General features: G+C 56.2%; 2 protein-coding genes across 2 annotated transcripts; both read left to right on the forward strand.

Moving 5' to 3' along the window:
* The first annotated feature begins 150 nt into the window (after positions 1-150).
* Positions 151-6121, forward strand: SAXO4 (stabilizer of axonemal microtubules 4). The gene is made up of 12 exons (XM_059070491.2): positions 151-259; positions 433-550; positions 812-965; positions 1091-1219; positions 1806-1869; positions 2293-2405; positions 2811-2870; positions 2982-3068; positions 3407-3520; positions 3605-3699; positions 5369-5533; positions 6043-6121. Exons 1-12 carry the CDS (start codon positions 151-153, stop codon positions 6119-6121), a joined length of 1287 nt encoding a protein of 428 aa, XP_058926474.1.
* A 16886-nt stretch (positions 6122-23007) lies between these two features.
* LRRC10B (leucine rich repeat containing 10B) lies at positions 23008-25898 on the forward strand. Its single transcript, XM_059070533.2, has one exon. It carries the CDS (start codon positions 23148-23150, stop codon positions 24024-24026), a length of 879 nt encoding a protein of 292 aa, XP_058926516.1. The 5' UTR covers positions 23008-23147; the 3' UTR covers positions 24027-25898.
* Positions 25899-26814: the final 916 nt, after the last annotated feature.

The following is a 26814-nucleotide window of genomic DNA, read 5'->3' on the forward strand; positions in this document are numbered from 1 at the left end:
GAAAGGCACAGACCTGGGGGAAGGGCCTCTGTGTGGACTTCCATCACCTCCTCTGTGGTCTCCACAGCCTGGGCCTGGGGCAGGCTCAGGGCCCATGGGGCTCCTTGTGCTTCCTTCCTAGGCCCCCCGGGGGCCCCGCCCCACAGCATCATGATGGGGAAACTCCCCCTGGGCGTTGTCTCCCCTTATGTGAAGATGAGTTCGGGGGGCTGCACAGACCCCCTGAAATTCTACGCCACCAGCTACTGCACAGCCTACGGTGAGGGCGCCTTTGTGTAGGAGCCACGCCCAGGGCACCGGGCAGGAGTGAGGACACCCTCCTAGAGCCCTGGTGCGGGGGGGGGGGGGAGCTGGTCCTGGCTGGGGAGCCCTGGTCAATGCTCTGCTGCTCTGCTGACCCTGAGTCCTGTCTGCCTGCTTCCCCTCTGGCAGGTCGGGAGGATTTCAAGCCCCGCATGGGCAGTCACCGAGGCACAGGCTACAAATCAAATTACCGGCCAGTGGTCTCATGCCAACCCAATCTCAATGCCCTGGACAGCCCGGTCATGGGGTACAGTCGGTCCAACCCCTCCTCACCCCCTGCCCTCCTGGGCCTTAGCCCTCAGGGCCATCGTACCTCATCAGACCAGCTCCAGGCTCTGCGCATGGGGTCCGGGGTCCTGGGGGACTCAGGGCCTGGTCCTCAGCCTGGGGTCCGAAGGCAAGCAGACTCCCGAGGCTGCTGTGGGAGGTCTGAGGGAGATGGGAGCCTCCAGGGGACAAGGAGAGGTGGCCCTGATGGTAATAGCTGCTGCTTCTGTCCCACCCTCAGGGAACAAGTCTGCAACAATTTCCAGACCGTGACCAGTCAGAGTTACCGTCCCCTGGAGGTGCCTGATGGCAAATACCCACTGCCTTGGAACATCTACCAGACCCACCCTGGCTCCTCTCCGGAGAAGGCCGGGGCAGCCACCCCCACCAGGGAGGTCAGCGCTGGGCCACGACCAGGACAGAGGGGGACCCTAGCCTGGGGTGGAGGAAGGGCTAGAGGGTGGACAGGGTGGGGATCCCTCCAGAGGGTGGGGCTGCACTGGCTGTTCCGTCCTCCCAGGTCAGGAAGGTCCATTTTGACACCCAGGACTACGGGCCCCAGGCCATCAAGGGGCTGGAGCCGAAGGAGGTGCCCTTGCACCACCAACAGCAGAACAAGGGCTTGCTGGAGTGGGAGAATCCCCGACACGTGAGTGGGTGGCCCCGATGAGGGCCTTGGGCCGGGCAGAGGGGCCAGACCCACCTCCTCCCGCTTCCACGAGACAGGTTCTGTGCTGACTCACCCAAGCAGCCAGCTAAATGTGGGCTCAGGGCACACACACTCAAAAAGACTGGGACGAGACAAGGATTTGATATTTGGTATTTCCAAAGCAGCAGCAAAGTGGTCCTCATGGGCTTCCTTACATGTATCTGAGGATTTGATACCTGAGCTCCCTTCTCTCCTGATCCCATCCAGGGGCCCCGTGCACCCATTTCCTTCCATCAGCCTCTCTCCTCTCTTTGGACCCCTCCTGCTCTGGGTCGCAGGGTCTCTGGGTCCTGTTTTGTTCATTACTGGAGTCCAGCGTGGGATATGACTTCGTTTTCATTGTCACGGAGGAACTGTGCTCTCCTGGTAGAATTTCTGGTGCTGCGATGCCTGATCAGAGAGAGATTTGTGTGGGAGCATGGAGGTCTACTCAAAGCACAGAGAACCGGAGAGCCAGCCCTGCCCCCACTGTCTCCGGGCCCTGGTCTACCTTGCGTCCCCCACTGCTCCACTCTTTGTGTTCCAGGGCCCCCACTTCATGACTCCTGAATATAATTCCAGGTATCTCAAGGAGCCTTCCAACCAGCCAGGTAGGCAGGCATGAGTCTAAGCTCAGGCCTTCCACTACACCTCCCTATCCCCGACCCTTGGGAGAGACCCCCGGGGACCCCAGTGCTGGCACCAGCGGAAGACAGAGGGACATATCGGCAGCTTGGGGAAACCATCTTCCCCGGGCTGACCTCTGTGCTTTAGTTCTGCTGATCTCCAAAGGAGATCCTCTTGCTTCCTCTTGCTTCGGAAGGCTGTTTGAGGCTTACCCTTCCTTTTGCTCTCCTCTCTTGCTCTCTGCCCTGGAATCTGGATTCCCCTGTTGTCCATGATCCTGGCGGCTCCGGCCTCCAGATCCTTGGAGCCAGCTCCCCACCACCACCTACTGGGCCACTGAGCCACTGGTGGCCACGTTGGTGGGGCCTGCTGGTCCCAGGCCAGCACAGAGGGGCTGTCTTTTGCAGATCTCTTGCAGAAGAAATCAACTGGGGCCAAGGAGGAGACAGGCTTAACCGAAGGTTCCAACAAGAACCCCGTCATCTTCCAGCCGCCCTCCCAGGTCCTCCCTGGGGACCAAGTAAGTCAGGCTGGGCCTCACTAGAATTTCAAGGTGATTGAAATTCTCCAGTCTGGGGGTTTCTAGCTTTAAAATATATATATATATGAGCTGCAGAAGCCTTTGCCCAAACACAAGATGAAAGAGTTTGGGTGAAAACCACCACTTTGGTCCAACTCCCCCATTTTCTGGATGAGAAGACTGAGGTCCAAAGAGGAAAAGCAGCATAGCCAAGGTCACTGAGAGTTCAGACAAGAACCCTGGACTGCTGGTTTCCATTCAGCATCATGCCCTCCCCTCCCTTCTTCCCAGACTCTCCCCTTTCCTTTGTAAGTCCAATTATACCCATTTGTGCTGAGCCCTTCTCTGTGCTCAGGACAAAGGAGCAGCTGAGCAGCCTGATACTCCTCTGTGGCCTCTTTCCAGGTCCTCCTCCCCGGCCGGAGTGTCACCAAGTCAGACTTTCTCCCCATGACCCATCCTCATGTAAGCTGAGCCAGGGTTGGAGGGGAATGTCTGTGCCACAGCCTGAGGTCCTCCCGTGGGGCAGTTGGGATGGTGCCAGAAGCCGTGCCAGGGGCTGCTTTGCTGTCTTAGGGGGGTGAGTTCCTGCCGGTGCTGGCCAGAGGCTCTGAGCAGGAGACCAGCTTCAGCCGAGTGAATGAGAGGACTCTGGACCCCAGAGTGAGTGGCCTCGGGGGGCTCCCTCAGAGAAGGGAGCATTCAGAGAGGAGGAGACAGGGAGGTTTCTTGGACCCGGTGGCATTTGATCTGGGCAGTGCAATATAGGAAGAATCAGGATATATGGAGATGCAGAGGAAGGACCCCTGGGTGGAGGGGGAAAGGCCCTGGGGCTGGAAAGTGAGGGGCGTGTTCAAAGCTGTGACTTCAGTGGGGCTGGAGGGGGACGCATCCTGGGGCTGGGGCGGTTGAGGCTGCATGGGCCTCTGCCTGCCTTCCCTCCATCCTGCTGCCTCACCCTGGCCTCCCAGCCACCCTTCTTGTGATTCTGTCCCTTGCAGGTGTCCCCTTCCGGCCCAGAACCCAGCAGCATGAACCACCAGCAATTCCAGCCCCTGCAGAGGATACAACAGACAAATGTTGCCCTGCTTGGCCGGGAGACCTTGGGGAAAAAGGTAAGGCCTGGGGTACCCAGCCCCCACCCCAAATCCCCACCCCCTCCTGACCTGAGAAGTCCCCTCTCTATCCCTCTGGTGCAGGAGCCCACAGGGTTCAGCCTTAACAACCCCAGCTATGTCCGGAGCCCCTATGACCCTGACCTGGATAATCGCTACCTGACCACCTACAACCAAAGGTGAGCCCCTCTTCCCTACCCATATCTGGGGCTGTGAAGCTGACCCATTTTACAGACAGGGAGACTGAGACTGGGAAAAGTAATGAGCTCACAGTAATGAGTGAAGAAGGCCAACACCTGATTAATGTGTGTTCCCCCAGAAGCAGACCCCAAGCCAAGGAGTTGGGTGTGAACCCTTTATTAAGGGTGTCAGGGATGGGGGTAATGGGGTGGGGAAGGGATGGCAGCCAACAACAGTGTGTTATTAAACCAGGTATCCCATGGGGAGACGCTAGAAAACAGTGCAAAACACACAACTCAGAATGATCCCAGCCAAGGAACGAGAGAGCTGGGGTATTCATACCCCACACCCATTGATCTTTGGTTAAGGGCTGTCCCCAGGGGCAATATTAAATCCCAGGTACCTCCTTGCTCCAGTAACCCAAGGACAGCTTTCCCAGAGATGCAGTGCAGGCCATTGGTGGACAGGGGAGGAATAAGGGAGTACAATGGGGTCTGTGTGGAGCAACAGGGCATCTGCTAAGACTCTACAACCAGTGCATGGCAGGTGGGCTCCATGCACTCTCAGAAGGGAAGCTCTGTGCTGTGTGAGCCCTGGGCAAGGAGTGAGTGTCCTGGGAATCAGGGAAGGCTTCCAGGAGGAAGTGGCCCTAGAGTCATGGGGGAGGCTATCCAGGCCAGGACTGGGTGGGGAGGGCATCACAGGAGTGGTATAATGGAGGTGTAATTCTTAGGCAAAAGCCTCCCCTCCTGGCCTGTCATCTGTGTCATCTGCGTCCACACTGCTCCCCCCCAGCTCCTCCATCTCCAGGGTGCTCTCCCTACTCCCCCCCCATCCTTGGAGCTAAATGCTCCCTCTTTTGAATGGGGACGCTGAGGCCCAGAGGGTAGAAGTGGTGCCTGAGCCTCACAGCAGATCCGTGATGCATGTGGCTGCTCCGGTTCCCGTGGGGGGCAAGGGGGAGGGCCGGAGCCTCACTCTGGGTGTTGGGGGACAACTGTGTTCCTGCCCCTCCCCAGGCTCCCGCAGACCCTCAGGCCCAGCCATCTCTCCTTCCCCCACCTGCCTGTCTGGTTTTCTGAGCGCTCAGCAGGTGTCACGGCACACCGCTCCTTCCTCATGGGCCCAGAGCCCCAGGGCTTGTAATCACTGATTTTCTCATTTACCTCTCTGCACCCCCCCTTTGTAAACTCAAGGGCTGGACCCACATCTTGCTCATTTTGGCACCTTCAGAACCGGGCCCAGTGCTCAGTGAAAGTTGGCAAAATGGAAGAAAAAGTCAAACGCCTAGAGAGAAATGGACGCGACGGGGTCCCCGACTCCCATCCTCTCCCATCCCCTGAGACGTTCACAGGCCAGGGAGGGAGGCATGGCGTCTCTTAAAAGTCTTTTACACTCCAGAGTGCTGTCTCAGCCTCAGGGGCGGCCCAGAGGAGGGGCGCCCAGCTCAGGGGCAGAGAGAGGGCAGGCTCCAGGCTAAGGGGTGAGTGAGTGGACAGGGCCTTCAGGAGTTCCTGGCAGAGCAAACAGCGTGGGCAAAGGCAAGGAGGCTGGAGATCTGCAGCAGCTTGGGCTCCACTGGAGCCCAGATCCCTGCTGGGGAAGAGCAGAGAGGCTGCCAAGGAGGACAGAGAGCAGCTTACCGCCAGCTACGCTCCTGTGTCATAGGTACTTCGAGAACATCCCCAAGGGTCTAGACCGTGAAGGCTGGACCCGAGGTGGCTTCCAGCCCCAGAAGCCCGGAGGCCATGCCCTCAGCCAGCCGGTCACCCGCCTTGAGGCCACCCCCAACCCCACGGAGAGCCTGCGACGCCTGCATCCCCACGTGGGCAGGTAGCACGCCCCCCTCCTGCTCTGTCCTTTGCTGCATCTAGGCCTCTCCCCCCAGCCTCTCCTCCCTCCTTCGTCTGTCTGTCCGTCTGAGAGGCCCATTTCCTCTCTCTGGTTTGTTCATGGCCTCTCCTGCCCAACGGCGCTGCTGCCCTCCTCTGCCCAGCGACCCCTCCCTCTGCACGGCCGCCGCCGCCACTGCCCCAGTCCCCGGGGCGCTCGAGTTTCCAGGCATTTGGCCAGCTCCGACCTGCTCCCTGCCAGCTGTGGGGTGGGGTGTGTGGGGACAAAGCTGAATGACCGTGGCTCTGCCTCTCTCTGACTCCTTTCTGCTCAATCCAATTCCTCAGAAATCCTGTTTGTACCAAGAATGGCCCAGAGCTGGCTGGCAAAAACTCTCTGTGGCTTGGCCGTCGCGGCTGAGCACTGGCCCTGTGCGGGGTGGGGGGAAAGAGAAGGTCCAGGCTCGCTGCCCCTACCCCTCCCTCACCTGCATCCCCTCCTTCCTGCAGAACCCTGGTCTCCGCTGACCCCTTCTACCGAGCCACGCCTCCCGGCAGCCACGGCAGTGGCTTCACGGCGCCCCTCTGAGCCTGAGGCCTGGGTAAGGGGCCGGGGGACCTCCACCCACAGCTGCTCCCCGTGCAGGGGTGGCCATCGTGGACCAGCCCCACATCCTAAGCCCTGGGTCAGGCCAACCCTGCCCGGAGACCCCAGCCCCAGAGAGGGGGGTGGGAGATCAGGGGCGTCTCGGGGTGGGGAGAGTGCACAGACCACCGGAGCCCCTCAGGTCTCATCTCTGTCTGCGCAGGTTTGCGGACCCCAGGGGACAGGAGCTGGCTACTGTCCCTATTCCCACATTCCCCCGGGGGCTCCCCGGCTACTTTCCTAATGAAATAAAGAGCAGTGAAGCAGAGCAGTGTCAGCGGGGGCAGAGGGGGCTGGGAAAGGGGGGGTGAGGGTGGGGAGCGGGCGCAGGACTGGAGAGGCCAGGGCCAGCTTTGGGGTCCGGGAGGCCTGGTTGGACTCACCGTCACGCTCTGGACAAGGCACTTCACTCTTGAGACTCAGTTTCCTCTCCCGAGTAGGGGTCTCCGAGAACCTGTGCTAGGCGGTCCGTCAAGTGTGGAAGGGAGGAAGTCCCAGGGAGGGACAGGCGGGCCAGAGTGGGGGGAGGCGGAGGTGGACGGGAGGTAGGTCTACAGCATGGGACCGGGGATCAAAGCAGGACAGCCGGGGGCCCTTCTGGGTTTAAAGGAGAGGGGAGGAAGACTCCCCTGGCGGTCTGGTGGTTAGGTCTCCGCGCTGCCTATCTTCCAACGCGGGGGGCACGGTTTGATCCCTGGTTGGGGAACTAGGATCCCACATGCCACGTGGTACAGCCAAGAAGTTAAATAAGTACATACATATACACCCTCATACACATACACATGCATACATACATACACACACATACATACACACATACATAGACACACACATACATATACACATACATACATGCACTCATATACACGTAAATAAAGGAGAGGGGAGGACAGCCAGGCAGGAAGAGTCACAGAGATCTCTCTCCAGAGATGGATGGAGGAGGGTCTGCAGTGGATGGAGTCCCCGTCCCAAAGGCTGTTGCCCCAGTGCCTTTGTGAGAATTAGAACAAGGCTCCCTCTAGGCAGAAGCCCCCACGTGAGCACAGGACCTAAAGAGCAAAAGTCTTACGGGAGGGCTTCCCTGGTGGCGCAGTGGTTGAGAGTCCGCCTGCCGATGCAGGGGACATGGGTTCGTGTCCCGGTCCAGGAAGATCCCATATGCCGCGGAGCGGCTGGGCTGTGAGCCATGGCCGCTGAGCCTGCGCGTCCGGAACCTGTGCTCCGCAACGGGAGAGGCCACAACAGTGAGAGGCCTGCGTACCGCCCCCCCCCCAAAAAAAAAGTCTTATGGGAAGAAAGAAGCCTCTCTTTCTCCACGTGCTGCAGCCTAAGACTGGGGCCCTCAGCCTGCAAGGCAGAATCTGGACTGCCTCTCAGAGCCTTCCGTCACCTCTGCCAGGTGCTTTTGTGCAGTACACAACCGTACAACTGTACGCCGTGGCCCTGCTAGCACCAGCCCCTTATTTTATAAATGAAGAACCTGGACCCAGAGAGGAGGGTGCATGAGCTGCTTGAAGTCGCACAGGATGGAAAGGCAGCAGCCGCCCCCCGGCCGGGGATGTCCCCTGCACCTTGCAGCCCAGACCCGCATGTAGGAGGGCAGACTCAGTGGTCCAGCAGCTGGTCCCCACCCTCCACCTCTACCCCTGCCCCTTAGTGGGAGTCTGTGGAACAGCTCTGCTGGCCCTGGGTCCTGGCTGTACCCAGCGGTCTTGAGCAGCAGGCCTGGGGACTGTCCAGGGCCTGGCTGGGGCTCCATGTGGGATGTGGGTGGCTCTAGCTGGCTCCAGCGTTGGAGGAGGGGAGGAGGGGACACAGAGTATCTCGACTACAAACCCAGCCAGACTCAGGACCCACCGATAGCCCCACAGACTTTGGGTGCGGCCCGCTGGTCCATGGCCCCCAACATCAAGGGTAAGTCACCAGACCAGAGACTTGCCAGCAGGGCTGGGCCACAATAGCGGTCTGGCCATAGTGAAGTTGGGGGAGAGGGAGGGTGTCAACCAGCACCTCCAGCACACCGTCTCACACACACAGAAGCACACTCAAACACAAGACGCACACACACAAAAGCACACTCAAACACAAGACGCACACAGACCTCTGAAGACATGCACATACAAACACATACAGACGCATAAACGCCAACAGGCAACGACACGTAGATTCACTAACACAATCACACATAGAAACATATGGAAACACAAAACAGACACATACACGAACACACACCTTCACATAAATACTTGTACATGCAGACACATAAACGCACACAGGCAGACCTACAGACACTTCATAGACCCAGACATGCAGACACACAAAAACAGATGTATAGAGACCTCCAGGGCAGACGTGAGCACACACACAAACACGCCGCAGCCCACTCCGTTTCACCTCTCCATGTCCTTCCCCGCCAGTGTCCTGCTGCAGCTCGTGTTTCCTGCTCACCCTACCTCTACCGGCTCAACAAGGGATATGGTGTCAGGGACACTGGCGCCAGATGACACCCTCTCTCCCCCGCCCTCCCCCATCGTCCTGCAGCCAATTTCCAGGCCACGTCACCTGGGGCCACCCCGGGATGTTTCCTGAGCTGGAGCTGTGGACCCCACCCCTGAGCTCCCCTTAGCCCCTGCCTTCTCCCCCAGCAGCTTCTCTCCCAGGCAGACCATCCTGGCCTCCCTGTTTGGGTCCTGGGCTCCAGCCCAAGGGGTCGTTTGAAGATGGGGTGACCCAGGGCGTGGGGTGGCAGGAAGGGGGTCCAGGAGGGACCAAGGTCAAACCTAGGTGGTTCTAGAGCCCCTGCCTGGTGCAGGACAGATTTCCTCATCTCTAGACGAGGAGGCTGACACAGAGAGGTAGAGCAACTCGCCCCAGGTCACACAGCCGTAAGGAAGTCTCCTGGTGGGGGCGCGAGTGGACTCCAAGTCATTCCGGGCTTCCTGACCTTTGCTCTTCCCACGGAGTCACTCAGGGCAGGAGCCCTCGGTGAGGGAACTCAAATGAGCAGAGTGGCCAGTAGTGGGCGCCGAAGGAGGCAAGGCTGGGGGCAAGGATGCCGCGGAAGGGCCAGCCCAAGGCTCTGCCACGGGGGTGGGAGCAAGTAAGGCTGAGAGGCGGGCATCCCTGCGGAGGAGGCCAGTTGGGCAGGTTTCAGGGGCCTCGCTGAGCTTATTACAGAGCCCTGCTCTGTCCCCCTCCTCCGTTATGAGGCTCCAAAAGGGCACAGATGCGTCTGTCTTGTTCACACTGAACTTTTAAAGTCTAGGGTGGTGCCTGGCACCTTTGCAGGTGCTCAGTAAATATTAAATAATGGAAAGAATGAACGAATACATGAACGAATGAACTCTGCCTGCCAGTGGGGGCACCAGCTGTGGGTTCTAGGTGCCACCTGCGCTGTGCCAGGATGTCAGTCACCCAGGCTCCCTGCAGCAGTGCAGCCCAGCGGCTGAGACCCTGTTGTGGCCCCGACCCCTTGCCTGGATGCCGTGGCTGCAGCCCCCGGACCCCCTGTGCTTTGCCCTCCAGGCCGCCCCTTCTCCCTCTGCATGTGCCCTGTTGATCTCCCCTCCGGCCCAGCCTCTGACCAAGCCCAACCACGCTTCCCTGCAGTGGCCTGAGGGCCCTGCATTCCAACCTTGACCCCCGGCAGGTCCCACGACCACGGCCGGATCAGCGCCAGGCCGTCCTCTGTGCGTCACCGGGGCAGGAGGGGTGGGCACATCTCACCCTGTGGCCACTTGTGTTACTGAAACCCCGTGGGAGGGCCTGGCCTTTGCCACATCACTCTCCTTTGTGCTGTCAGGTGGAGAGCTGGAGATGTGGCTTCATTTGCAGGGGCCCGTCCGCTCACGCCTCTGAGACTTGAGCTTCCAGTCTGGCCCCGACCAGCATCAGCCTGGCCCCCTTTCCTCGCCTGGGCCCAGGCTGTCTGCAGGAGGTAGCTGTCCAGGCCTGAGCTCCAGAGTCAGACTGCTTGGGTCCAAATCCCGGCTCCCACACCCTGCGGCTGCCTCCTGCCTCCAGCTGACCATGTGAGCCACAGCTAGGAGCTGTGCCTGCCCTGTGGGCTAGAGGAGCTGCTGCGGTGGTGCTGGAGCAGAGGAAACCCGAGTTCCAGATCGGAGCGGGGACTTGAAGTTGTCACAGGGTCTGGCCTTTGTCCCCTCCTGCTTGGCCCTGGACAGGCCCCTGAGGACCCTTCTCTGGGAGCAGGCCTCCACTTGTCTGGGAGAGTTCGGGTGGGTGATCCACCGGTACAGCCTTACAGCCTAACCTGGAGGTCCCTTGAGGGAGCCCTGTCTCTCTCTCTTTTTTTTTTTTTTTTTTTTTAGTATTTATTTATTTGGCTGTGCTGCCTCTTTAGTTGCGGCATGTGGGATCTAGTTCCCTGACCAGGGATCGAACCTGGGTCCCCTGCATTGGGAGCACAGAGTCCTAAGCGCCGGACCACCAGGGAAGTCCCGTGGGGGCCGTGTCTCTGATGCCAATTCTCCCAGGCCCTCCTGGAAGCTGTTCCGCTCACCTGTAACCAGGCGAGTCTCTCCTTTCAGCGGGTGCCTATTGAATCTGTTCCCAAAAGCTTCCTGCCCGCCCCCCTCCCCGATATTTTAGAAACAGCTCTGAGGTGGTGATGATTACCCTTCATTAAGCCCTCACAGCCTGCCGGGTGCTGGGAACATTCCGTGGGCCTTCATCGTTTCAGCAGGAATGCAGAAGGGCCTCCCTGTGGGGGAAGTCTGGGGATGCAGGTGGGTGCTGCGCTGACGGCATTGCGGTGGGGTGTGGGGCTCAGAGGGCTGATGGGATGGCAGGATGGGGACAGATGCTGGGTGCCCACTTGTGACGCACGCGGACATGTGTGAGGCTGAGGCCCGTCGTGGCGCTGTGGCAGCTGATCTGATGTTGACGGGCACCATCTGGCCTGAGTCACGTGGCGACCTGAAGATCCACCAGCTCGTGGGCTTGACAGCTGGCCTGCTGGGAAAAGGCATCTGTTCATGGGAACGGGAGGCCTGGGGGGTGGAGGGAGGCCCTGAATGGGGAGGCTGCAGGACGGTGGGTCTGTTATCCACAGACAGATGGAGGGTCTGAAAGTCAGAATCCCATCCCCAATTTCCTCTCTGACCATCTGGACGGCCACCCACTCCCACGGAAATGTTCCCTGAAAGGCAAATATTTTATTTTATTATTTTTATTTATTTATTTATTTATTTTTGGCTGTGTTGGGTCTTCGTTTCCGTGCGAGGGCTTTCTCCAGTTGTGGCGAGCGGGGGCCACTCTTCATCGCGGTGCGCGGGCCTCTCACTGTCGCGACCTCTCCCGTTGCGGAGCACAGGCTCCGGACGCACAGGCTCGGTAGTTGTGGCTCACGGGCTTAGTTGCTCCGTGGTATGTGAGATCTTCCCAGACCAGGGCTCGAACCCATGTCCCCTGCATTGGCAGGCGGACTCTCAACCACTGCGCCACCAGGGAAGCCCCGGCAAATATTTTAGAAGAGGGATCAGACCCAGGAAATCCCCACCTAGGGCCTCCATTCAAGGTCAGAAGAGGGCCTGCTGGGGTCTTCCAGGCGCCCTGACACTCCTTGCTTCTCAAGATGCTACTACAGACAGGGTTTGCCAAGAAAGTTCTTTGAGTCATAAAACGTCACCCCTGGAAGGACCTTTGTAAAACCCAGGTCAGCCTGAGCCAGAGAGATGCAGCGGGCTCCCGAAGGCTCACAGCTTAGTGAGAGCACGCTTGGGTCTCTGCTAGGAACACAAGGCCTTTCCCATCACATCACTGCCCTGGGGGCGGGTCTCAAGTTTGCAGCAGGTGAAAAGCATGGGGCTGTGTGTGTGTGTGTGTGTGTGTGTGTGTGTGTGAGAGGTCCCCAGTTAAAGAGACAGGCCAGAAAGGTGTCTAAGAAAGGCATCCTAAGAGAGAGATTGGGCGAGATCCTGAAAAGGCTGTGCTCAGGAAAGACTTTGGGCTGCTCTGAGCCGAGTGAAGTGTGGTCCCTATGGTCCCTTCGAGTCCCTGTGTTAGGGCAATCTTGCTGCAGGGCACTGGATGCTGCTCCTCCTGCTGCCGCAGTCCCCACCTGTCCTCAAAAGGGATTCTACACTGTTCCTTTTGCTCTGCTCTCATTTCCAATTCAAAACCTGGGGTGGGCGCTTCTGCTGGGTGGCTCCCAGGTCACACGCCTGCTTCCAACCTGCAAAGGAAGCTGGGAATTTCCAGAGTTTTCAGCTTCCATAATAGGACGTGTGTGGGTTCTGCCTCGTAAAGCAGTTGGGGTTCTCCAACCTAAGAGAATGCTGGGAGGCCCAAAGAATTCACATGCCCTTCACATGTGGGTTATCATCAAGAAGAAGGAAATAAGCATTTGTGGAGTGCCTCCTGTGAGCCGAATGCCTTACACACCTGGCAGGGATGCTGTTGGCCCTTCAGGACTTTTTGTGAGACATGGGAAAACAGACCCTTCCTCTATTGCCCTAATAGTATACCGATCTATGAGGTTCCTGATGCAAACGGAGCCCCTTGGACGCGGTTCCCGCGTGCAGGGCACCACCTGTTCAGCTGTGTGTGCAGCAGGTGTGGACTTCACAGGCACATACTCAGGAGCTCAGAAACGTACCTTGGTCTCTCTGTAACTGGCATCCATCTCTTTGCTTCCAGTCCAACTTAGTCCTCTTTGAATTTAAACTGTCGACTGAAAAAAAATACACAGTGTTAGAGTTGTGAGTTAAGTTTTATTTGGGGCTAAATGAGGACTATAGCCCAAGAGGCAGCATTTCGGATAGCTCTGAGGAACTGCTCCGAAGAGGTGCGGGGGGAAGTCAGTATATATGTGATTTTGGTGAAGGGGGAGTCCATGCATATTTTTTGCAGAAGGTTGCTGCGAGTCCTGTGAAGGTTACTGCTTGTCACAAGGAGCAGACGTCACCATGAAGGATGTTAGTGCTTTTCTATATACAAGCAGATGCAAGAAGTGGGCTCATAACATCTTCTCCTGAAAATATCTAACTGTCTGAAGACCTGTTCTGCCAGTTTTTCCCGGAGCACAGGAGATCATTCCTGATCTCCACCCCAAACTCTTTCAGGGGGTGTTGAAAGTCAGCAGCTGCAGTGACTCATAATTTAATCCTGTAGAGGTAGATGGCAAGTGCCAATTTGTAGCCGACAAAACTGTCCATTCGGGACTCAAATCCAATCAGGTCAGGATCTGCCCCTGCTCCCTTTCATTTCCTTCTCCAGGAGGGTGTATACATGGATCTTGCTGCGGAGGGAGAAGCATCCATCCATGTTGACGCCCCCCGAGACGTGTGAACTCAGTGGGCTTTGGTCATCCTCACCTGTCCTCCCAGCACCTGATAGGGACAGAGTAAAGGGACAAAGTAGGTAATTAAATAGTTAATCCTACCAGGGGATTGTAAATAAAGAAAAAAGTATGGGAGACTCCTGTAAGTTAATGATCACTCAAGAAAGCAGGTTTGCTTAACCACAAAACCAAGCAGGCTTGCTTAGCAACAAAACCATGCAACAGAAGCATGAGACACTCCCCCAAACAATAAAACAATTATGGCATGAGACCCACTTCCTGCCCAGTGAGGTCAGTAAGTTAATGATTCCTAGGACATGCTCCTCTGGGCTCATTAAAAGCAAAAATAAAAAAAACATATATATATACAGGGGCTTCCCTGGTGACGCAGTGGTTGAGAATCTGCCTGCCAATGCAGGGGATACGGGTTCGAGCCCTGGTCTGGGAAGATCCCACATGCCATGGAGCAACTGGGCCTGTGAGCCACAACTACTGAGCCTGCGCGTCTGGAGCCTGTGCTCCGCAACGAGAGGCCACGACAGTGAGAGGCCCGCGCACCGCGATGAAGAGTGGCCCCTGCTCGCTGCAACTGGAGAAAGCCCTCGCACAGAAACCAAGACCCAACACAGCCAATAAATAGATAACTAAATATATATATATATATATATATATATATATATATATATATATATATATATGGAAAGGGTGACATTATGCTGAAACCTGAAATGCCATTTTTAGCATATGTTACCGCCTTTTTGCTCATTTCTATTGTGCCATGACAGTCCTGACTTGACCATGTAGGGATAAGAAAACACCCCACCTGACATGGAAGGGGAGCTGATGATAGGAGCGTGATGTCTACTCAAGAATGAGGAAGAAGGTGGTCTTTTCCCCCTCGCCGCTTTTCCTTTGATTATAAAACTGTAGCCCACTAAGTCCTTGGGGCGAGGCATCCTCTCGCCTGCCCACTTGTGAACCTCACAAGCGTCCTATTCTAATAAATCACTTCTTATCTATCACTTCGCCTCTCGCTGAATTCTTTCTGCACTGAGACATAAAGAACCGGAGCTCCTCAGAGCCCCCCAAAACTCCACCTAGTGGTTTCATACCTGCCCAGAAGCAACTGTGACACTGATCTCTGGTTGCCAGGGTCACTCAATCAATCCTTCAGCTGCCTTACCTGGACCACACACGCATCTCCTCCAGGTCCATCGGCTTGCTCTCAGACACACCAAGTCCGCACTGGAGGTGCATAAACTTCTGGATGCTTCCCCTCATGATACAGGGGTGTGTAGAGGATTCTGGGGAGGGCCAGTTCTCCTCCATTTCTACGGAGGCTTCTCCATACCGCGGAGGTGGGGGGGAGCATTGTGGGAGGACTGTTGCATCCTCAGGACATACCTGGTAAAGGAAGTGTAGGTCCCCTCTGCCCTGGTGTCCCCCAAATGTACCTGGGACCTTTTCATGGCACCCTCAAGCTCAGCCCAGAATAGGGGGCCAGGGACCCCTTTGAGGGCCAGCATCCAGGTTTAGGAGTACTGCTCTGCCCCTTCTCTCCCACCTGCCTGTTGAACCTTTATCTCCTTTTGGGTGGAATCTTGGCTTCTGTGATGGCACGTGCTTCCCCACTCCAGGGCTTACAGCATCAATTCCCTGCTCTCCAAGTTCAAAGCCAAGCTTTTTGATTTACAAAAAATATTTCTCTCTTAAAACGGGCTCTGTGTTTCAAAGCCTCTTTTGCAACTCAAAGCCAAGGAATTGACTCTTTGTTCTGAGTTTCCTTTGGAGAGCAGAATTTGAGAAGCTAATTTAGCATCTGAATGGAGGGGAAATGATATAAGGAAACTGCCTCCAGAGGAGCAGCAGTTAATATCGCAAAATGATAATACCAGCTCCAGTGTGACACGATAATCCTTCCAGGAGAGGGTGATTGCAAACCATTCCAGGGCTGGGACTAGGCTGAGGCGAGTGAGGCATTTCCCTGGGCACAAAATTTAAAGAAGTGCTCCCAAACTGAAGAATGCAGATAAATAGTATACTGTTCAATGCAATCTTTTGTTGTTTCTTTTTTTTTTTTTTTTTTTACTTTTTTTGTTTTTGCTGCACTATGCAGCCTGTGGGGTCTTAGTTCTCTGACCAGGGATGGAACCTGTGCCCCCTGCAGTAGAAACAAGGAGTCTTAACCACTGGACCACCAGGGAAGTCCTTAATGCAAAAAACTCACAATGAACAAAATATCAAAATTTAGAATAAAGACAGGATTCATACTACTGATTTTTCCTTTTGCTGCAGGCTCCAATATGGATCGCAGCACTGGTACCAATCCTGCCTATATTGCATTCACCTATTATTTCTCTTGATTACTACTGAGCTTTTTGGTACCCCCTTAAATTTTGTGCCCAGGGCAAGTGCCTTACCTCACCCTAGCCGCCCTCCGCCCCCCAACCCCCGCTTCCCTCCAACCCCAGCTCCACTCCACCACTATTTGCGACTTTCTCCAGACGTGAGAATTGAGGTTCTGAGAGGGTGAGTAGCTCAAGTGGGATAGATGGCCCCAGGGAACCTGTGGGAGAGAGACTTCCCATTCATTCATTCAGCACATATTCCTTGAGTGGGTACAATGCAGCAAGCACAGGGCTGAGTACCACAGAACATCAGTGAACAAGGTCCCTACTGTTGCCGAAATCTTGGCTTCTCTGTGCACCGATGCCAAACAGAAATACGGAGACAGAGATTCTGCAGGAAGAGAGACATGGCTTTATTTTTCTGCCAGGCAGAAGGGAAGACACAGCAGGCTAGCGCCTCAAGAACTGAGCCCCACCTCCTCGGGGAATCAGAGAAGATTTTGTATGTGGGGCTTGCAGTCTGGGGTAGATGATAAGGATCAAAGTAGTGAAGGTCTTGCATTCTTCTTCTTCCTGCATTATTTCAAAACAGTCACATCTGGCGTCAGGCAGCCTGGTAATTGAGTCTGTCTGTCTCTGGGTTATCGCCGGCGACCTTCTATGTGACATGCAAATACTACAAGGGGTGATTTGCTACAAGGGAGTGCAGGATGTAATTCACATAGTGTTAAAGAATGATAGGTTAGCTTTGTGAAGTACAAAGCTAGTTACAAGACACTACAGATTAGTAACAGTTAAAATAAAACTAGGAGTGATTCACTCTTTCAGGCCAGGTTATGTTTCTCCTCTAGCCTGTTCACTGTTCCCTTTATTTTCCTTGTTCTCATGGAGATTATATCTTGGTACAGAGGAAACAGACTTCTACTAATTCATGGTTAATTATTTATTTAATTATAATGGGAATAAGTGATTTGAAGAAGAAATGTGGGAATTCAAGAATCTGTAACACAGGGGCTTGACTCCCATGTGCTCTGGGGGATCTGGAAGGATTCTCTGAGAGAGGAAGGTTTCAGCTGAAATCTTAAGGGTAAGCAATGTGAGCCAAGTAGAATGGGGAAAAGAGGGACTAGCATGTGCAAAGGTCCTGGAGTAGAAAGAAGCTGGTGCATTTGAGAAACTGAGAGAAAGTGTGTTAGACCAGGCCAATTCTGTAACAAACAGCCCTTAAGTCTAAATGTTTAAACATATTAAAACTTTATTTCTCATTTGCTTCAGTCTAATGTGAGTTAGATAGCTCGTCTCCAAGTGGTGACTCAGGGAGGGATCCAGTTCCTTTCCACCTTTAACACGGCAGAAAATAAAAGAGAGTGGAGGATTGTGTGGGATGTGGCATGCGTCACTTCTGCTCCCATCCATTGGCCCAGTGCTCATTCCAGGGCCCCACCCCATCAGCCTGAGAGCTCAGGAAGAAGTGGGGTGGACGGAAGCTGGTGACCCTCAGCAGCCCCTGTCACAGGGACGGGGACAAGGCCAGGCAAGTCCTTGGTGGTCATGACTGGGACCTGTGTCTGCAGTCTTGGAGCAAGACTGGACTAGCACTTGGTCACAGATCTAGGAAGGTATTAACATGTGGGCAGCTGCCAGCCATGACCACCATGGCCTCTTCCAGAAGGAGGGAGCCATCATGCTCAGAAGCCATTTTGGAACGTGGAACCTACCAGAACCATTAAGATGGTCAGGTTCCCATGCACAGCGTGGAGGCGTGGCCCTGGCCATCGAGTCAGCCTCACTCCCTTGGCCTTGTGGCTCCAGCTCCGGTGTCCTTGCGAGAGATGAAGGGGGTTGGCGGGGGGCACTGAATGGAAAATGACACTCTCAGCTTTCAACGGACCAAGCAGGTCACTCTCAGGGCTCTGGTTTCAGGGGAGAGTGATCCCCAAGGTGTGTCTAGGCTCCAGTTTCTAGGGAGTCTGGAGAGCAGACGTGCAGAGGCTGGGTTAGCCTTGTGAGTTCGGCTGTCTGATGAAGGGCTCTGGGCCAACGGGGGGCCAGAGACTGCCTGGGATTTGCTAACAGGAAACCCCTGAGCCCAGATCACAGCCCCTATAGGGGTCTCTTTGCTCTGTCCTCCCCAGCCTGTTTTGGGGTTCCTAGGCTTGACTTGTGGGTTCCAGGACACCCCCAGTTGGGCAAACACTGAACCCCAGGGCCTGGGATCAAGAACTCCAAGCAGGGCAGTCCTGGAAAACTTTTGTGCTGTTTGCAGGATGTGGGCAAGCATTTGGGCATCTTAGGTGGTTTCTCTGATTTTCCCTAGCTTAGAGGCAATGAGACATAGTAGGAAGAGGCCTGGCTTTTCAATAAGATGGACTGGGTTGGAATCCTGTCTTTGGCCCTGACCAGCTGTGTGACCTTGATCAAGCTACTTAACTTCTCTGAATCTGTTTCCTCATCTGCAGAGCAGGGGTATTTAGTACCTGCCTGGCAAAGCTGTGGACAAAGGTAAATTAGCTAACGCTAGGTGCTCAGTAAATGATAACCATCATCACCTTGTAGAAGAGATCCAAGATGGGAGGGGTGGGAGCCGCACAAACCCCGAGACACACACACACAGACACACACACACGCACACACACACACGCACACAGACACACACACGCGCGCGCGTGCACACATCTTTCTTGCAGCTGCAGCCAAAGGGATCCTGTTAAAATGTGTATCAAATCATGTCACTCCTTTGCTCAAAGTCCCCCAGTGATCTCTCACCCAAAGTCAAAGCCAAAGCCTTCACGGTGGCCACAGGCCTTCCGTGGTCTTCCCCCTCCCTTTCTCTCTCTGGTCTTGTCTGCTGCCAAGCTCCCCTTTCTCCCCGGGCTTTCTGTGGCTCCAGAACACCCAGGAACACTCCTGCCCTGGGGTCTTGGTATCGCCATCCCCTCTGCCTGGAACACATTTTCCCCAGATGTCTGTCTGCTTGGTTTTTTGCTCTTCTTCCCGTCTTTGCTCAGATGCCATCCTGTTGGTGAGGCCTCCCTGGCCACTCTGTTTTAAATGGGGTCCTCATTCCTCCTCGTCTCTTCCTTCCTTTATCTCCTCCATAGACTGTTCACGGCCTGACACACCGAAATGCGTTTTCTTGATTATCTCCACTCACAGGAATGCAAGTTCCACAAAGGCAGGGCTGTTTGTCTATGATGTTCACGTTCATAGCGATCCCCAGTGCCTGGGCATACGAGTAGGGGCTTGACATTTGTTGAATGAATACCTGAATGATGGTGAGGACTCAAGTTCTGGCTGGTGCAGGTAAGGAGAGTGGGCCATGGCACGAAGGATATTGTCCCTTTCCTTTTTGGCCAAATGAGGGAGTTGGACTAGACCCGCAGGAGATCACGAACCATGGGAATTGTTTGCATGATTGAGCAAGTTCCAGCCTCCATGCACTTTTCTGGGATTAGGGACACTGGCTTCTTACAGACATTTAACAGAGCTGTGATCTCCCAGAGGAGCTAAGCACCCTCCCAGCTCTGACATTTCGTGTTGGCTCGGATACGTGCAAATCCTTGCTTTCTAAGAACCTACGAGGCCAGCATTCCATGATCTTATTCAAGTCTCAGCAGCCACAGTGGCTCCAAAGATCAGTAGGGGGGCATGGGAGGGGGTGGGGAACCAGAGGGGCCTTGGCAGGGTCAGTGGGTCAGGCGGCTGGGGTGCTTGTGGGGGCACGGGAGGGGTGACAAAGGAGACTTCTACATTACACGTGCTGTTTTCTTCCTTTTATTTGAAAGAAAATAGATTTAAAGCAAGTATGACGAAATGTGAGCAATTGTCAGGGCTGGATTCTGGGCACAGGGGTGTTTATCACAGAGAGCTTTGTACTTTTTCTATGTTTCAAAAATTTATTTTAAAAATACAGATTTGGGGCTCCCCTGGTGGCGCAGTGGCTGGGAGTCCGCCTGCCGATGCAGGGGACGCGGGTTCGTGCCCCGGTCCGGGAAGATCCCACGTGCTGCGGAGCGGCTGGGCCCGTGAGCCATGGCCGCTGAGCCTGTACGTCCGGAGGCTGTGCTCCGCAACGGGAGAAGCCACAATGGTGAGAGGCCCGCGTACCGCCAAACAACAACAACAACAACAAAAAGAAAACTACAGATCTGGAGGTGGGCAGGACAGTTATAGCTCATGATTAGGAACGGAGAGGCCGTTTTGGGGGGCCGAAGGGCCTGTTCTTTGGACATTTTTCCAGTGCATGTGGGCAGAGGGGCTGCCCGGGATCTGGGCCCATTCCTGGAGCTTGTCAGAGCCCCTCCCTGCTCCCAGGTTTCAGTTTCCCGCCTTCCTGGGGAGTGGGGAAAGGCTGAGAGGCCCCGTGCTGGGGGTGAAGCTAATTCATTAGTGACGCCTTGACAAGGGCTGGGCGCCCGCAGTGACAGTGTGATTCATCCATACGACTGCCCCACTGCCAGCCTGCGTGGGCCCGGAACGGCAGTACATTTTACCTTCACTCACTGAGAAGGGCCTGGTGGGAGGCGAAGGTACAGCATCTACCCAGAGCAAGAAAAAGACTCGGAGAAAGAAGAGGGCTGGTTCCCTGTACCCTTGAACCCAGGAAGCTCTGCCAAGCCTGGTGCTGGCGTTGCAGGGGCTCATGCAGTTCCTGCCCATGCTGGCAGAGCCCAAGAGGGCTGCCTGGTGCTGGAGCGCCAGCTCCGAGCATGTGGTGAGGGGGGCTGGCTGGGCTTCCTCCTCCACAGCAAATGTTCCCTTGGGGAAACTGCTGGGGGGAGGGTGGGCAGGAAGGTGGGGGAGGTGTTCATTCTTATCTCGGCTGCCTGGCTGGGTTTTCCTCCAGCTTTCTGGTATCTGAGGTGTCACCTTTTTCCCAGTTCTCCCAAATGAGTAGAAGGGAGAAAGTTGGATTGGGGCTTAGGTGGGGTCTGGAAGGAGCTTGAAGTCCCTCTGGCTGGGGCTCAGAATTCTCCTACCTCCTAGATCTGGTGTCTGGGCCCCAGTTATTCTCTGCCCGGGTCTTCTACCTCAGCTTGCATCTGATCAGTCTTCGTTCCAGGACAGGGGGTCCAAGGCTAGTCCCTGGCTCAGAGCAGTACCCGGCTCTGTGTTCACCCCGTGACACCCCTTTTGCCTGATTACAACTACTATTGCTCTGCTCTTTCGGTTACTCATCCAACACATAGATATCGAGCATCTGAGGAAAAGATGCCAGGAGCAAAAACAGGTACACACTGAATAATCCCATTTATATGAAATTCAAGAGCAGGCAAAAGTGATCCATGATGATAGAGGTCAAGATCATGGTTGCCTCTGGGATTGACTAGAAGAGGCAGGTGTGAGGGAACTCTGAGTGATGGAAATATTACACGGGTGTTTACATCTGTCAAAACTCACCAGACTGAAAAAACAAACAAGCAAACTAACAAAAAACAAACAAAAAAACTCACCAGACTGTACACTTAAGATCTATGCATTTCACTCTATGTAAAGTTTGCCTCCATCTTTTAAAATGTTGATAATTTTCATGGAACGACTGCCAGGTACCAGAGCCTGTGCCAGCAGGGAAGGAGACAAGCTTACCTGCCCCAGGCAGCTCACATTTCAGGGGTTGTAGTTTTCATCCTCTCCTTGCACTGGCCCCTGCTGTCTGCCCTTGGGCCGCCATGCTTCCCAGATTGTAGTGGAGATGGGAGTGGGGGTGGGTCAGAGGGCAAGGTGCCGTCTAGAGCCTGTCCCTGCAGCCAGTTACATGGTCACATCCACCGAGGTGGGAAGGCAGGACGGAGGAGGACTGGAGCCTGCAGACTTGACTTCCTGGCTGTACACTCTACTCGCTGTGTGACCTTCAGCAAGTTGCCTGCCTACTCCCTCTGGGGCCACTTTCCTCATCGTTCTTATGGGATTAATAATGCCTTTGTCATAAGAGTTAGACTGAGGCTCTGCTGTGAGAAAATTCATGGACAGAGGTGGAGTCATTGTTTCCACTGGTTGGAGTGGCACTTGGTTAAGAGCAAAACTTGGAGAGTCAGGATGCCTGCTTTCAAATCCCAGCCACCAGCCAGCAGGGTGACCTCGGGCAAGTCACCCAGCTCACATCAAACCTCTCAGAGCCTCAGTTTCTCCATCTTTAAAATTGGGGCAATGAGGGTACCTACCTCGTAGACTGTGGCAAGGACTCAGCGCAATGCGTTTAGCATAGTGCTGGGCACATGGCAGGCTGGCAATAAACCTGAGGGAGTGTTTCTGCTGGCAGCTCTGGCAGGAGGGCTTGGAGCAGGAGGGTAGCAGCCATGGGCAAAAAGCTGTTGGTGGGAACGTGTGCAAGAGGAACAGTTCCAGAACGAGCGTGGTCATCACTGGTGGTGCTCAAAGGAGCTCGTGTGCGCCAGTCCTCCGTCCACCGCAGCCACACACCGAACTTGAGCGTAGCTGGAGGGACTCGGCAGGATAGGGCGGTGTGAGTGCACGAACCAGGAACCTGCTGTGCACTGCGGGTGCACTGGGCGGGGAGGGGGGCGGAGCCAAGCTTGGGTCCCCGCAGATCCTCAGCTGTGACCCAGTCTGAAAAAGCTCAGAAAGGAACAATGGTCTGAGTTACTATCCTAAAGTGACCCCAGCGGGAAGACTGGGCGCACGCCGCTGGACACGAACGGCCGGCAACGACCGCGCCCCTCAGCCCCTCCTCGAGAGCCACTTGTCCAGAGTCCTGGGTCGCGCGCCGGCGTTTCCTCGGTCCTTGGTTCCTTCTTCTTGGACTTGCAACTCTGGACGCACACAACCGCACACCAAACGGCTCGCTGTGGCTGGAAGTGTAGACAGCGTCTGTCGTCGGGTCTGTGCTGGCACGGTGCCAGGCTTGCGGACAGCGGATCTTGGGTTCCCTCGGCGAGCGCTGGCTCCGGGGCTGGTCGGGTGGGAACGCGAGCCCCGGCGCCCGGACCCCGCTCTGGTGACACCTTGGCCCCGCCCCGCCCTCCCTCCGCCTCATTGGCAGCCTCACGCGCGTCGGGGGTTGCCAGGGCAACGGGTGTCAGAGTTGCGAGTCAGTGCTAACCTGAGCCAGTCGGCCTCCAGCGGAGGGAGCAGGCGAGGCCGGAGGGCGGACGGCGGAGCGCGGCGGGTGGCGCGCGGCGGCTGGGCCCCAGGAGGGCGCCTCCTCCCGGCCAGGCACGGCCCCCCTCCCGGCGCAGGGGCAGGCCGGGGCGGGGGGCCCCGGAGCCGGCGCGGCCTTGGCCCCGTCGAGGAGGCCGGGGGGTCGCGAGGGCGGGGCGATGTCGGGCGGCGGCGGCGGCCCCGGCCGGGGCCCGTGACCATGGGCATAGCCCAGTCCACGCCGGACGAGCTGCCATCGGACGCGGAGGAGCAACTGCGCAATGGCGAGCAGCAGTTGGAGCTGAGCGGGAGACGGCTGCCGCGGCTGCCCAGCGCCGTGTGCGCGCTGAGCCGCCTGCAGAAGCTGTACGTGAGCGGCACGGGGCTACGCGAGCTGCCCGAGGAGATCGAGGAGCTGCGCGAGCTGCGCATCCTGGCGCTCGACTTCAACAAGCTCGAGCGCCTGCCCGACGGTCTGTGTCGCCTGCCGCGCCTCACGCGCCTCTACCTGGGCAGCAATCGGCTGCCGGCACTGCCCGCCGACTTCGCGCAGCTGCAGAGCCTGCGCTGCCTCTGGATCGAGGGCAACTTCCTGCGGCGTTTCCCGCGGCCGCTGCTGCGCTTGGTGGCGCTGCAGTCGCTGCAGATGGGCGACAACCGGTTGCGTGCGCTGCCCGCGGAGCTGCCGCGCATGACGGGCCTGCGCGGCCTCTGGCTCTACGGCAACCGTTTCGAGGAGTTCCCGCCCGCATTGCTGCGCATGGGCCGCCTGCACATCCTCGACCTAGACCGCAACCGCCTGGGCGGCTTCCCCGACCTGCACCCGCTGCGCGCCCTGCGCGTCTTCTCCTACGACCACAACCCGGTCACTGGGCCGCCCCGCGTCGCCGACACGGTCTTCCTTGTGGGCGAGGGCGCCGTCGAGCGCATGGCCGAGCGCGACGAACCCACGCCCCGGCCGCCGCCCCGGCGCCCAGTGCGGGCCTTTGAGGATGAGGAGGAAGAAGACCTGCTCATAGGGGGCGGTAGCTCCCGGGCTCTGGGGCCCCCCGTGGACAGCCTCTGCGCTCTGGAAGCAGCTCCAGGACTGGGCACCTGAGCCTGTGCTCTGGGTGTTGGGCCTCGGCCACTCGGGGAGGAGGGCCTCTGGGAAGGTTTGTGGGAACGGTGGGTCCCTACATGGGGCAGAGAAGGGGTCTCTTTGGGCAAGCTGCGGGGGACAGGCAGGCCTGGGGGCCATCTTCAGACATTCCAGGGTAGTGAAAAGACTGCCTACTGGCTGGTCTCTGGGCGCTCTTCAGGCCAAGAAGTCCCGGTTCCTTCCAGTTCTTATAGCTCCGTCTGGTCCCTGATAGAGTCACTGATAACACAGTAGTAAAGGCACCAGCTTCTTCCTGGAACCAGGGTCACACTGACCATGGAATCATCCCCTTGGCTGAGTCTGGAAGCTCAGGGCACCCACAATCCTCCCTCCTCCTGGAGTCTGGATCTTCTAGGTCCACCCTTTCTGGTGCAGGAGCCGCTACCTCTGCAGTGGACCACATGCCTGCTTGAGACAGATCTGCCCCCAGAAGAAGGCCTGGCCCAGGGGGCAGGGACTTGGAGGTGGGGCCGGTGCCCAGGACAGACAGGTGTGGGAAACCGGGGTTGGGGCCCTAACACCATAGCTGCCCTTGTTCCTCCACCAGGGCTCATGGTACATACCTCCCTCCCCAGGTCCCCTAAATTTTGTGGGGGGAAGGGGGGACTCAGAAGGCGAGGTCTCTGCCCTTGCCTTTTATTCTGTCCTCTGCTTCCAGCTTGTGCCTGGAATCTTGCTGGGAAAGAGAACATCCCCTCCCTTCCCCACAGCCTGAGCCTCCAGCTGTCAAGTTTGAAAAGAAGCCACTGTGCCTCTAGGGCCTCCTGCACTGGAGAGAGAGGCTCTCTGCTCTGGGCAGCTGCTCCAGTGTAGCCACTGCCTGTACTCTCCATTCCCTTAAATGGGCACCATCGGGGTGGCTGGCATGGCGCGGGGCATGGGACGAGCACTGTGTGCCTCCACTCCGTCACCAGGACAGCCTCCGGGGGTGAGGAGTGAGGCCTCGCTCTGCAATTCCCAGGGCCAGATCTTTCCCATCCAAGCAATAATGGGAGGAGGGCCCAGGGCCAGGGCCACTCAGGGACACTGTCGGGGGCAGGGCCCCCCCCATGGTAGCGTTTTCTTTAGGAAGAAAAAAAAAAAAACTGGCTGTAAACATAAATTATATTTCTCGGAGAAAGAATGTGCGTTTCCCACATGCCTGTTTATTTATAAGCCCTGGGAGCACTGGGTCCCGTTGCTGTGGGGACCGTGGGCTCCCTCTGGCACTGCCCTCTGTCCATGTGCTCCAGCTCTATGTCACAGTGGCCCTGGCCAACTGTTGTGTCCTGTCTGGGGAACAAGAGCTTGTCTTCAGTCACAAATGGCTTTGGCTGCTCAAGACTGCTCTCTCATCTGGCTGTATCTTACTCTCTGCCACCTGGCCACTGCCCCTCACCCCCAGTCCCCCTTCCTTGGTCTTCTCCAGCTTAATTCTCAAATTCCTGACTCTTAATATGTTTTTGAATCTCAAGCTTGGTTGACCTTTCTCTGTTCTTTCACTGGCACTGACCTCCATCCTCTCTGTCTGACTCTATTCTTTCATCTCCCTGGAAGAATCTTCCTTCCATCTTCCATCTTCCTTCCATCTCCCTGGCTCCATTTTCCTCTCTCTGTCTCTCCCTCTTAGTATTTTTTTTTTTTTACGCAGTCATTACTTTCTCCCCTCATTGTTCAGAAAAAAAAAGAAAGTATAAATATTTAAAGAAAGAGAGAAAATTGTAAAACCTCAAGCCCAGAGGCCCATCTCCCTTGAGAAGATGCTGTCAGGCCACCATCACCATGGCAACAAGGATGATGTCATATAAGGCCCAAAGGTCAGATCTGGCCCAGCAGCTCTGCTGGCCACTGGGCTGGGGGTTAGGAGGAGGCTGGGGATAGATCGGAAGGAGTCAGCTTGGGAGAGTGAAGGCCTCCAATGGACAGAAAGTGCTCTTAGGGTGGGAAAGATTGGAGGCTGCCTCCTTCTCAAGGAGGAAGAGGAGTGTGGGGGTTGGCTGCAGACCTTGTCCCTCCCAGGGCTCCTCAGGTGCCCATGCTCCCCCTGTTGAGGCTCCATCAGGGCCAGTGGTCCCTCCTGGGGTCTTGGAACTTGCAGGAAGGAACTTGAGTTCTCAGTCACTCAGGTGGGGTTGGAGTGTCAGCCATCCAGACTGTCCTCTTGCCCCGTGATTCCTATGATGGCATATTCCCCTGTGCCTAGAATCAGAAGGCTTGGATTTCAGTCCTGGGACTTCCCTGGTGGCACAGTGGTTAGGAATCTTCCTGCCAGTGCAGGGGACACGGGTTCGATTCCTGGTCCGGGAAGATCCCATGTGCCACGGAGCAACTAAGCCCGTGCGCCACGAGAGCCACAACTACTGAGCCTGCGTGCCACAACTACTGAAGCCCGCGCACCTAGATCCCGTGCTCTGCGACAAGAGAAGCCACCGCAATGAGAAGCCCTTGCTTGCCGCAACTAGAGAAAGTCTGTGTGCAGAAACGACCCAACACAGCCAAAAATAAATAAATAAAAAAATTAAAAAAGAAAAGCATGGATTTCAGTCCTAGTTCTACTATTGACTGAGAGATCTTAAGCAAGTCATGCCCCTCCCTGCCTCCCAGGCCTCAGTTTCTCTATCTGCACACAAGGATCTGGGTTCATTTAGAGCTGATGCTGCAGCTCAGCACTCCAGGCAACCTAGTGTTCGTCTACCTTCCCTTTACGCAAATCTTAGAGGTAGGGGAAGGGGATGCAGGGGAGCCACAGTTATCCTGGAATAACTGC

The sequence above is a fragment of the Kogia breviceps genome, chromosome 7 (genome assembly GCF_026419965.1).
Source record: "Kogia breviceps isolate mKogBre1 chromosome 7, mKogBre1 haplotype 1, whole genome shotgun sequence".
Classification (NCBI taxonomy): domain Eukaryota; kingdom Metazoa; phylum Chordata; class Mammalia; order Artiodactyla; family Physeteridae; genus Kogia; species Kogia breviceps.

What these genes read in the sequence shown, in the direction of transcription:
- SAXO4 (XM_059070491.2), top strand. Translation starts at nt 151, where the DNA reads ATGATGGGGAAACTCCCCCTGGGCGTTGTCTCCCCTTATGTGAAGATG. An exon ending in GGAGCCTTCCAACCAGCCAG is followed by an intron (nt 1,870 to 2,292) that starts GTAGGCAGGCAT and finishes TGTCTTTTGCAG; the next exon opens with ATCTCTTGCAGAAGAAATCA. An exon ending in AGGTCCTCCCTGGGGACCAA is followed by an intron (nt 2,406 to 2,810) that starts GTAAGTCAGGCT and finishes GCCTCTTTCCAG; the next exon opens with GTCCTCCTCCCCGGCCGGAG.
- LRRC10B (XM_059070533.2), top strand. Translation starts at nt 23,148, where the DNA reads ATGGGCATAGCCCAGTCCACGCCGGACGAGCTGCCATCGGACGCGGAG.